The sequence below is a fragment of the Corvus moneduloides genome, chromosome W, assembly GCF_009650955.1.
Source record: "Corvus moneduloides isolate bCorMon1 chromosome W, bCorMon1.pri, whole genome shotgun sequence".
NCBI classification, from domain to species: Eukaryota; Metazoa; Chordata; class Aves; order Passeriformes; family Corvidae; genus Corvus; species Corvus moneduloides.
Window position 1 is genome coordinate 15340215 of NC_045510.1, and position 12042 is coordinate 15352256.

General features: G+C 42.2%; 1 protein-coding gene across 1 annotated transcript in view; it reads right to left on the reverse strand.

The window, feature by feature from the left end:
• Window positions 1-3869: 3869 nt before the first annotated feature.
• The window catches only part of LOC116437447 (sorting nexin-18-like), a 61639-nt gene continuing 53466 nt past the window's right edge, over window positions 3870-12042 (reverse strand). Inside the window, exon 2 of the mRNA XM_032095093.1 lies at window positions 3870-4123. Within this exon, the coding sequence (XP_031950984.1) occupies window positions 3870-4123 (254 nt within the window). The remainder of the gene's footprint in view (window positions 4124-12042) is intronic.

The window sequence follows — 12042 nt, forward strand, 5'->3', positions numbered from 1 at the left end:
ATGAGTGAGGAAAAAAGGAAGATGCTAATATGGATGCAGATTTGAACCTTTCTGAAGTCTGAAACAATTCAGATCCAGGATTCCAGTCAAGGTTTGTTTGTACATCAAGTTTAACGAATTAGCACCCCCACTCTCCCCCCCATGCCAAAAATTCACAAATGAGAAAGTAAAGTGAAGGCCATGACAGTTTATTTGGGAAAACTGTATGTATCTGATAATGTTGCATGTATACATATCACAGCTTAATTTTCCCCTGGACATGTATATGTCATTAATACTAACCTCCTAGAATACTTCAACTGGAACAAGATCAATTTTTGAACAGGTCTTAATACCTCCATGTAGAATTAATTTGATTGTAGTTTGATTTAATTACTGCAAAGACATTTAATAAGACCGTATCTGGCTTAAGCAAATACAAGCCATGGAACTCAGCTCAAACCTAGCTCATCACTATCTCTTGTAATTGAACACCATAATGGAAGCTGGAGTACTGCTGGGAAGAGGTGTTATGGGAAGTGGTGAGTTTTGAATGTAGAACAAAACACCATGAGGACAATAAAGAGCAAGTCAGCCCTATGACTATGGTCCTTATATTGTCAACCTTGTTTGCAGCACTCTTAATCTGGAAATGGAGTCTTTCCTCACTGATTGTCCTTTCTTTTACACATAATGGTTTTTTTCCTCTCCATTATTCTGTATTTTACTTCTTTGGGTACATAATAGCCAAATAAAACATGATCAAAATAGCAATCATCAAGCATGTGGGGATGAATCTTAAAACCAAAACTACATTACTACATTTATTCCTGTAAAACAGAGGTGTGAGGTTAAGCTACAGAAACTCATGATTGAGCAAAAGAACAGTACATTTCTGCTGCATAGGTGAGGAATGGTTTGCACTTGAATGTAACTATTGCTTAACTTCCTTTTCCAAGCTTTCACTTGTTTAATCTAACTCTGATTAATATAATTAAAACAAAAAAAAAAGTAAACATTTAGCTTCCTTGGAATGTTTTGTTATTTTTATTTAGGAGAAAAAAGGTAGGATAAATAAAAACTCTCTTTCATACTGACCTATAAGAAGGAAGCCAATAAGTTATAAACACAGACTTCAGACTTAATTCAAGGGAAATAATCCAGAAAACTCTTTAAAAGACGTTTACATATATATAAATGCACCCTGCCTGTCAAAAATATTTATTCAAAAATTAAGACAACTGTTAATTCTCGATGTTTATAAATATAAAAATGCAACCTGTTTTCCAAATCAGTTCAGCCAAAACTTATTTCAGATCATTTATATTACTGAACATCCCTGAAAATTTGTAATTAGTAAACTAATGAATCACAGTGGAGTCTCAAATCAGACAACTGGAAATAGAGATGCAAGTCTGAAGATAAACTAAATCAGCAATCAACAAGGACCAGATCAGTTCAAAAATAAAAAATGTTCTAGCCATACAGCTTGTATTCATATAATCTTGTTGGGGTTTTAGTTTAGTCCTAGTTTTTTTCCTGTTAAAGGAATTTTTTCCCATATGCATGCTGCTAGGGGACAAATGGCCGTACTTAAGAGAAGACAAAAGACCTGGCTACTCTTTTGTTTTCACCTGGGTGTGGGGTCAGTTCGCTCTCTGCAGGGAGAGGAGCCTGGTTCTTTTCGGCCGTTTTTCTTTCTGGGGAGAAAGATCCCAGGATCCCCGGCCCACCTTCCCTGTCCCGCTGGAGGCCGGGCTGTGGCTGCCCTGCCCCACCGCTGATTGGAGCCTTCGCTACGTTGTAGCCGTGCTCGCCCTGCCTGGACCTCCGGGGGGTTCCCCGCTTGGATACATCGCGTCTGCCACCCGGGATCTGTGCTCATCCCTGCCGCTCCAGCCTGCCATTCCAGCCTGCCACTCCAGCCTGCTGTTTCCCGAGGCTCCAGCCGGACACCGGGGCCAGCCGTCTGGGGTTTGTGAAGGCTTTGTTCCATCCCTTCCCGGGATCCCAGGGCACCAGTGCCGCGTGCTCCCCGAGCTCTCTCCGGAGCGCCCCCTGCAGCCGCGGGGAAACCATCGCACCTGCCCTGCTCACCGGGAGCCGCCAGCGCCCCTGCCGGCTGCAAGTAGAACTGCACCCAAGGGGAAAGGGCCTGACAGCCGAGAAGGCTGGGACTGGGTTTGTGATTGTTTGCTGTTACTGCCATAGTTATTGTTGTTTGTTTGACTGGTTATATATATATATATATAGTAAAGAACTGTTATTCCTATTTCCCACATCTTTGCCTAAAGGCCCTTGATTTCAAAATTATAATAACTCGGAGGAAAAGGGGTTATATCTGCCACTTCAAGGGAGGCTTCTGCCTTCCTTAGCAGACACCTGTCTTTCAAAACCAAGACAGATCTTAATAAATTTCATTTTTATTATGTTAGCTCTTTAAATTTCCACTTTCAGTAATGTTTTATACAAAAATAATTTTAAAAAACCAAAACCAACCTCATTGTAATATTCATTTCTGAAAGGGGATTTAGTGGTGTATTTTTGTATATGTGCTTAACTTCCTAGTGATGTACCACTGGGCTTCCAAATAGATAAATTATGTTTGACGTGTCAGTAATTGCAGCTTTAATAAGCTTCAGTAACTGCAGCTACAGAGAAAGAATAGAAAAAAAAGAAACTTGAAGTGATATATTAAGTGAAACCAGACATAATGGAATGCTGAAACCAGCTAGCCAAGGACACTTGGTGAAACAACCAAGATAAGGCCAGAAGAAGGAACAAACAAGGCCAACCATCAATCTAAAGTGCTAATTTGGGTAGAAGGTAATTCCAGCAGGGGGAGATCACGGCCACTGACTCACAGCCACCAACCCAAGAAACCCACCAACTCAAAAGAAGAAGACTGAGCATACGGACTAATTAGCATAAGAAGTGAGAGAATAATTTAACCAATAGAAAGTAGAATACTAATTAATGAGAAAACTATGTAACTTGTAGCCAATGAACACTGATGCCTTTGTATGCTAAAATGTATAAAAGTGAAAAATTTTGATAGTCATGCTGCTGGCTTTGTGGATTTGCCTTCCAGTGCCCCTTTCTGTACAGAACTGTGAATAAATCAAATACCTCAACTGTGTGTAGATTGGCTTCTTGCACACCAGGTGATAGAACCTGTTTTGGGACAACAGTAGTCCATGTAACAAGTAGTTGCCATTTTCAGGAAAAGTGTGAATACATTTAAATTCTCCTTTTTGAGATAACATTTGACATAAGACAGTACTTGCTGTGCAAACTGGATGGGAGATGATTTTTTTCCAGTCAATAATCAGTTTCATAATAATTTCCTGTTATAGGCATCAATCCTTCATTCATTCAATCATAAAAATGTCACTTATTAGAAAAGGAAAAATAGAGTCTAAAGGCACAGAATCATGTTGCTGCTTTACTAGGAATCTGTAAACAAAGAATCACTTTAATATAAGAAATCCAAATCTAGGAAAGTAAAAAGGCATTTGAAGCTGGCTTTTAGCTAGCCAACTTCTTTAAAGATCCAAAGGGTTTTGAGGTCTACAAAGTATGCACTAAGATATCATATTTCAAAAAGCAATAAGGCAAATAGTATACTCATTATTTTTAAAAAGTTACAATGGTAGTATAGGCATACACAGTATAACTTGGTTACAATGCGTGGTACTGTTTCTACTACATAGCCCTATAACTGTTTCCTTTCTACATAATCAGAGATTAAATGAGGATTCCAGATGAACACAAAACCATCCTTGTACCACAATCTACCACTGGAAACAGTTTTTCAGCAGCAGCAATGTTTGCTCTGCTTGTTGAGTCACATTCATACTGAGGAAAGCCCGCAAATCAAAGTTCAGAGATTAAACACTGTCATACTTGTGAAGAGCCTCCTCTAGCTTTTTTGTCACTTTTTGAAAAAAGAGTATTTGCTGTTGCAAGAAATGCTGCATCTGTGATTTAAAGTCCCTCACACGAATTTTGTGGAAATGATTAATTTCTGCTAGGGTTGCAAAAGAAATAATGTTACAGCGTTCTTGAATGCCCTCAGCTTTTGGGAGTTCCATCTTCCCCTCTTCCACATGTCGCTTACTCTCCTTTACTTTGGTAAGGGCTCCTGTGTAAAGAACAAAACAAAATAGTTGAACTGTGAGGACAATGTAGACTCAACTCCCGTACTTTAACAAGTGATTTAAAAACAACAACACAGATTTATAGAAGGCTCATTCTAAATATATTTATATGTGTGCATATATATATATATATATAAATGAAAAGGAATAAAATTGAAGCTTTTTCAGATCAAAAATCACAGAACAGTGAATCTTGTTAAAAAATACTTTAAGGTGCTAGCTTGCAAAAATTAGTAAAACATGCCTGTTTCACAATCTTAAAAATCTGATGGTATACTTCAGAGAATATCTGATAAATATATGTCATGGGTTGACACTGGCCAGATGCCATGCACCCACGAAAACCACTCACTCACTCCCCTTTGCAGCTGGACAGAGGAGAGAAAATTTAAAGAAGGGTTCATGAGTTGAGATAAGGACCAGGAGAGAGATCATTCACTAAATACCATCATGGGCAAAACAGGCTCCACTTAGAGATATAAGGTGAATTTATTACTAACAAAGTCAGAGCAGGATAATGATAAGTAAAATAAGCCCTTAAAAATACCTTCCCGTCACCCCTCCCCCCTCCCCAGCTCTACTGCCTACCCCAGTAGCACACTGAGGCAGGGAACAGGGGTTACAGTCAGTTCATCACCCGAGGTTTTCTTCCGCTGCTCAGGGAGAGGAGTCCTTCCCCTGCTGCACTGTGGGGTCCCTCCCACGGGAGACAGTTCTCCGTGAACTTCTCCAGCGTGGGTCCAATCTCACGAGCAGCAGCTACCTGCGACCTGCTGCAATGTGAGTCCCTCCCATGGGCAAACATTCCTCCCAAAACTGCTGCAGTGTGGGTCATACTTCCACAGGATGCAATCCTTCAAGGACAGGATGCTCCAGCCTGGGAGCAGGGCCCCTCTCTCCACGGGACTCCCACAAGATCACAGCCTCCTCCAGGCATCCACCTGCTCTGATGTGGGCTCCTCCCCTACGGGCTGCAGGTAGATCTCTGCATTCCTCGTGGACCTCCATGGGCTGCAGGGAGACAGCCTGCTTCACCATGGTCCTCACCACAGCCTGCAGAGGCATCTTGGCTCTGGCGCCTGGAGCATCTCCTCCCCCTCCTTCTTCACTGACCTTGGTGTCTGCAGAGTTGTCTCACATATTTTCACTCTGCTCTTCTCTGGCTGAAAATTAAAACTGCGCCACAACCTTTGTTTTGATTTTCTTCTTAAATATGTTATCACAGAGGCATTACCACCATTTCTAATTGGCCCAGCCCTGGCCAGCGGTATGTCCATCTTCAGAGCCATCAGAGACTGGCTCTGCCAGACATGGTGGAAGCTTCTAGCAGCTTCTCACAGAAGCCATCTCTGTGGCCCCCCTGCTACCAAAAACCAGGCCATGCAAACTGAATACAGTATACCAGCACTGGAAAAACATGAAAGCATTAGAGAACTAATCAGATCAATTTAAGCCTACATAAACACCAGAAAAATAGCCTCATTCAGAAATTGGACTTTGTGAAAAATCACATTTCACAATTTTTGTGAAATATAAAAAGGAGATCTGAATACACAAAATCTTGCTAATACACCATTCTGCTTTTATACTGCAGATATCCCAAAATTAATTATTGATCACTAGATAATCTAAAAGTTTATTTCAAAGTTGTAGAGATCTGGGTAGAGCTAACACAAGTTTGTAAGAGCTAGAAGAAACACAGAGCAAAAGAACTGACAGTCTTCCTTGTCCAAATAGCTAATTAAAGCATATACATCTTCAAAACCAAAATATCACCCAAACTAGACTCACCTAAAGCAGACTCATCTAGTGACAAATAATACCAAGATGAGTCTTAGACATTTATTCATGTTTCAATTTCCCATAAGAGCAACTTCTTTGCCTTAAATATTATATACATATTTTATTAATATAACTGAAACTAGTCAGACCAATAAAACTTTTACCTTCTCACAAAATGTTAGTAATATGGCATTTTTCACAACCTTTATGATCACACTTTACTTGTTCCTTCAACTATTTGTAATGCTTTAACTAATTTTCTCCTTTCATATTACATTTCTTAACATACATGGAGGGTTGACCCTGGCTGAATGCCAGATGCCCACCAAAGCTGCCCTATCATTCCCCTTCTTAGCTGGACAGGGGAGAAAAGCTATAACAAAAGGCTCCTGAGTGGAGATAAAGACAGGGAGAGATCACCCATCAATTACTGTCATGGGCAAAACAGACTTGGGGAAATTATTGAGTTTATTACCAATAAAAATCAGAGCAGGATAACGACCAATAAACCCAAAACTTAAAACACCCCTGCCTCTCCCTGTGAGGGACTGGAATGCTAATGGCTTGAACAATCAGGGTGCAAGATGAGGATGTGCAAACTGCCCAGGTGCAGAGGGCGAGCACACCCGCCACCTCGGGCTACAGCTGGGTGTTGAACAAGATAAGGGAAGAGGCTGATAAGAGGCAAATCCTGCAAGGTAGGATAATGTTTTTTATCATGCCAGTCCTTACACAAGTGGCTCAGCTGTGAACACTCCCCTCTGGGAAGCACCAGGACATTCACATGTAGCCCAAAAGTAATCACCCCTTCTGATGGGCCATAATTGACTCAGCTGTGCTGACCAGAGAGGCAGCTGTGGCATCTTCAGAGGTGTCATAAACCATCAAACTCACAAAGTGTCCCATGATCTACAGCATTGCATCATTCAGTATGAAACTCCCTGCCCCAAGGGAGGTACCTGGGCATTCCCACCTGAACCTGAGCGTATATAACCCATGGAACTTTGGTGTTTTGTGGGTTTCTTTCACCCTTGATGGATCAAGAATGTGATCGTCACTTTGACCAACAGACATTGAAATTGCAACAACCAAGTCTTGTTGCAAGGTCCATGGGTGGTGAGATCTTTCTACTCTTATACTTTCCTTCTCTTTCTTTTCCTTATACGTTTTTGAAGTGATATTTTTATGCTTTTATATTGTTATATTACTATAGATAATAACCACGATGGCTACAGACCTGTTTTCTTTCACTGCTAAAGTGCTCTAAAATAAACCCTACATATATTTATATATATATATATATATATATTTAGAAACAGTGGTCATTCAGTGTCATTTCACTCTAATACACCCCAAGCGACCTATTAACAAGAACCTGGGTTACCCTCACCTTCTGGGGTGGATCATAACCCTCCCTTCTTCCCAGGTTTAATTTTACTCCCAATTTCTCTACCTCCTTCCCCTTCAATCAGTGCAAGGGTACGGGGAAAGGGGTTGCAATCACTTCATCATGCATTGTTTCTGATGCTCCTTTCTTCTCATATTCTTCCCCTGCTCCAGCGTCAGGTCCCTCCAACAAGAGACAGTTGTCCAAAAGCTTCTCCAACACAGGCCCTTCTCCTGGGCTGCAGTTCTTCAAGAACTGCTCCAGCAGGGGGTCCCCCATGTGGTCACAAGTCCTGACTACAAACCCGCTCCAATGTGGGCTCCTCTCCACAGGGTCATAGGTCCAGCCAGGAAACTGCTCCAGCACAGGCTTCCCACAGGGTCACAGCCTCCTTCAGGCATCCACCTACTCCAGCATAGGGTCCTCCATGGGCTGCAGGGGAATCTCTGCTCTGGCACCTGGAGTGCCTCCTCCTCTCCTTCTTCCCTGACCTTGGTGTCTTCAGGGTTGCTTCTCTCACATATTCTCATTCTTCTCTCCAGCTGCAGGTTCTCGCCACAATTTTTCTTTTCCCCCTTCTTAAATATGTTATCCAAGGGATGCTACCACTGTCACTGATTGGCTCGGCCTTGGCCAGTGGCAGGTCTGTCCTGGAGCTGGCTGGCATCAGCCCTGCTGGACATGGGGGAAGCTTCTAGCTTCTTCACAGAAGCCCCCCTGGTAGCTGCCCTGCTGTGGCAGGGCATATCGCCCCTCTCCCCACCACAGGTGTCCAGTGCAGATAGAAGAGATGACCCAGGTGGGCAAGGCCCAGCAGGTATCATCTCCTGGTGCCAAAAGGACTGCAAGCCTAACCAAGAATCAACACCTTGGTATGGAGGACAGATGTGGGAAGAGATAAAAGAGAAAACATAGGAGACCAAAAGGCCTGCTTTACACTATAAAAGTACTGCAGATTATCACAGAGGCAGAAGCCTTCTACCCACACGCCCTGAAAGTGTGAGAATTCTGCCCAGAGCCTAGACGCAAATTCCGTGGTTACTTTCCTGGGAATTGAGGGAAAGGATTTTGATGTGTGCTCCATCAGGAATTGGATGGTAAGAAACATTGGATCCTAAGTTATATTATTTCTTTTCTAGCCATAAAATTAATAGGTACCTTTAACCCTGCGTGTATAATACTAGTTCTCTTTTTTCTTATTCCTGTGTAGTAATAGTCTGTTTTATGTCTGTTAGTTTTATGTCTATTAAATAAATAATTCATTTTATTGATGCCTAGGTTTTAACTTTTATATTTTCCTGATTCTGTACTGCTTAGAGTGTAACTGAGGTTTCTTGTAGCTTGCTAATTTCTCCTCACTTGTGCTAGGTAGACATAACAAAGCCTTTCCGGGCCTGCTCTCCAAGGTCACCCAGACCGTCCTAGGCCCGAAAAGTATAATCCAAAGATCTTCTAAGGGGGGCCAGCGGAGGGGAAATTACATCATTGAACTGAAGCTTTAATTGGAGAATTAACCCTGATATGCAAATGAACCAAACCTATAAAGGTGTGAAGAACTCGTGACCTGTCGTCCATCTTGGGGTCCATTTTAGGCAATAGCCTGTGGCTCCCAGGGTGTACCGTTGAAGGCCTTTCAAATAAATACCTATTTTATTCTTTTACTCCTGTCCAGCCTCTGTGTCTAGGAGGCCTCTTAAGGCATCACTATAATAGACTTAATCAGCCATTATTAAAAAACTTATGAATGAGAGTGGGTTTTGGGGGGCTGGCCACCTCAATAAAGCTACTGCCTGCTGCCGGAGGCCTGGGCAAAAGGCAGGGACTTATTTAAACCCACATCATCCATTTATAACACCTGCCTGCCCCACTACCAAAACCTGTCCACGCAAACCCAATACACCATACAAATGACTACAGTTCACAGACAGAACTCCCTATACATTGCCTTCAAGAAATGTTTTCCTATGGTCTTGACAGTGACACTAGCCAGCAAGCTAACAGAGAAAGTTCTCTGCCTATCTTTCAGGACAATCTCCATGCTATCTGCTGCAGAAGCAGGTTTGTCTTCTTGTCAGCCAGAATCCACACATGTAGTAAACACCATTAAACAGTAAAAATGCAGTTTATCAGCAGTGATGTTATCTTCCTTTCCTTTGCATGTCCATTTAACAAGCCATTTCTTATAAGTCTTCCCCCAGTGCACTGACACATCAATTCAGATTTGGAACATGAGATTGTGCACAGCAGTGTCTGAGTTTGCTCTATGGGCAGTGATTTGGGAGGGAATGGGCAGCACGGCTGCTGCTCTGTGTCTTTTGTTTCCACTTCTCTTGTTCCCCTGCCTGCTGTGGGTCATCGCCTGCCCATCTCCAGCCCCTCACCAGGCAGTCAGGTAGAATGGAAGGTCAAGGTATGCTCTTACTACAGTATGCTAGTTTGGGCTGGTGTAGAGTTAACTTTCTTCCCAGTGGCTGGTATGGGGCTGGGTTTTGGATTTGTGCTGAACACAGGGTTGATAATATAGAGACGTTTTTGTTATTGCTGAACAGGGCTTGCATGGTGAAATAAAGAACTTAGATCCAATAGAAAAGTTCTGTTAGATAGAACATTCCTTTATTGCAGCTATGGGCAGGCTGGGGACATATTGGGAGTTTATTGCCTATAAACATATCCAATGAAACAACAATTTCCAGGGGTTTAAATACACGGTATCATTCAAGACCTCCCCACAGCCCCCTCCCATAGTCTGCCTATCTTCGTGCATCATAGATGCCATCTCAAATGTTGTCTTGCTGCTCTTTTGTGGAGCAAGACTGCCATCTAGTGTCCTTTTCTTGATATCATTTCGGGGAAGGGGAGCAGCAGCTCTTCATCAGCTATCGTCTTCATCACTTTAGATGAACTTTCAGGTTGGCAACTTCCAGCACATGCGCATTCCACTTCTGCTGAGTCCCAGTTTTCTTATTCTTTTAATTACCACTAAGACAGTGCATTTCTCTTTAGTTAAAAGATAACCCAAATCTCCTCTTAGCTGAACAATACTTTATTGAATTTGCTCCTCTAGCTAAACAATTCTCTATTGATTTTCTGGGGTGTATAGGTCTATGGAGTAATTTCCTGCAGGTGCAGTAAGGCTACTCCTTAATTTTCCCAGGGTTTCTATCTTGTTCTACTGAAACACAGATTTAAACTGAAAACTGCTAAGATAATGAAGTCCAAAAAAACATAAATTCCTTAGTTAACTAAAACACAGCTCCTTGCAAAATTCATAGGACCACAAGACTGCTAGCTAAATAAGATATAACTCCTTTTCAATGGGAATTTGTGAAGAGACACAGCCTGGACAGGGGACCCAAACTGACCAAAGGGATATTCCAGGCTACATCATGTTCAGTATATAAAACTGAATGAAAAAGGAGGAAGAGGGGGATATTCAGAGTTGCAGTGCTTGTCTACCCATCATCTCTCCTGCACATGGCTGAACACCTGCCTGCCCATAGGAAGCAGGGAATGAATTCCTTGCTTTGTTTTTGCTTGTGTGTGCACCTTTTGCTTTCCCTATAAACTGTCGTTATCTCAACCCACGAGTTTTCTAGCTTTTACCCCTCCAGTTCTCTCCCTGATCCCACTGGTGGGGGAGTGAGCAAGCAGCTGTGTGGGGCTTGGCTGCTGGCTGGGGTTAAACCACCAGGAAGTTAAAATATCACATGATTTGGCAGACTTAGGGGAAAAGAGCTTTTTGAATTTTTGAAATGGGGGTTGTGCCTTGCATTATAAATAAAATCTGTCATTTCTAAAATTCAGAGAAGCATGTGTGATTTTTCTCTGTACAACTTCTAACAACTTGTTAACTTGGCTGGGGGGTGTTTTGAATAGCAGATACGCAGCAAATATTTTCTCGGTTCTCCGTATTTCTCTACTCTTAAAATAATATTTTTCTCTTTAATTTGCATTCAGACTGCAGTCTTCGTGGCATCTCCTGTCTGCAGCCCTAGTACAAACTCTCAGTTGCGAGCATAAGACATTCCCCTTTGGTATGACGCACTTACAGAAAGACAATAGAGAAGATTTTCATTTTCTTTTTTAAACTGTGGCAGGGAAATTATTAACAAGGTTAAGTGTACACTGAAGACTGCATGGCCAAGGATGCTGGTATTTGAGTGGCAGAGGCCATACTCTGAAGCTGGTGTGCCAAAGAGCTGCCGGGAGGTCAAGAGCAGTGACTCTCCCCAGGGGCTGTGAGGTGGTGTCAGGGGCTGGCTTCACACCTTCCTGGTCCCCATGGCCCACCAGCATGAAGGCTAAAAGCTTGGCATCAGCTGCTACAGCTGATTGACCTCACCATCTCCAGCCTGACCCAAAAAAACAACAAAGAAAAATCTTTTTCACATGCAGTGGTTCCAACAGCAGGATCATGCCAGATGATTGGTATTTTCTCCTTCAAGGAGTGAGGAATCTCTGAGGTAGGGCACAATTTGAAAAATACTTAATCCCCTCTTCTGCAAAAAGAACACTTCTTTCAACAAACAAAACCAAGCTTAGCAAAAATTTTCTCTGTGTTCTGTTGGCATAGCAGAAATCCGTGCAAGGCTGTGGAAAACTTAAATTTGGGACTTACTGGAAGCCAGATAGAGCTGGTTAAATAAACATGACAACTCTTCAGTTGTCATGTGGGAAAAAGCTTTAGATGTTCTTTCTAGAATGACCAAACTGGAAATTATCATGAAAGCATAA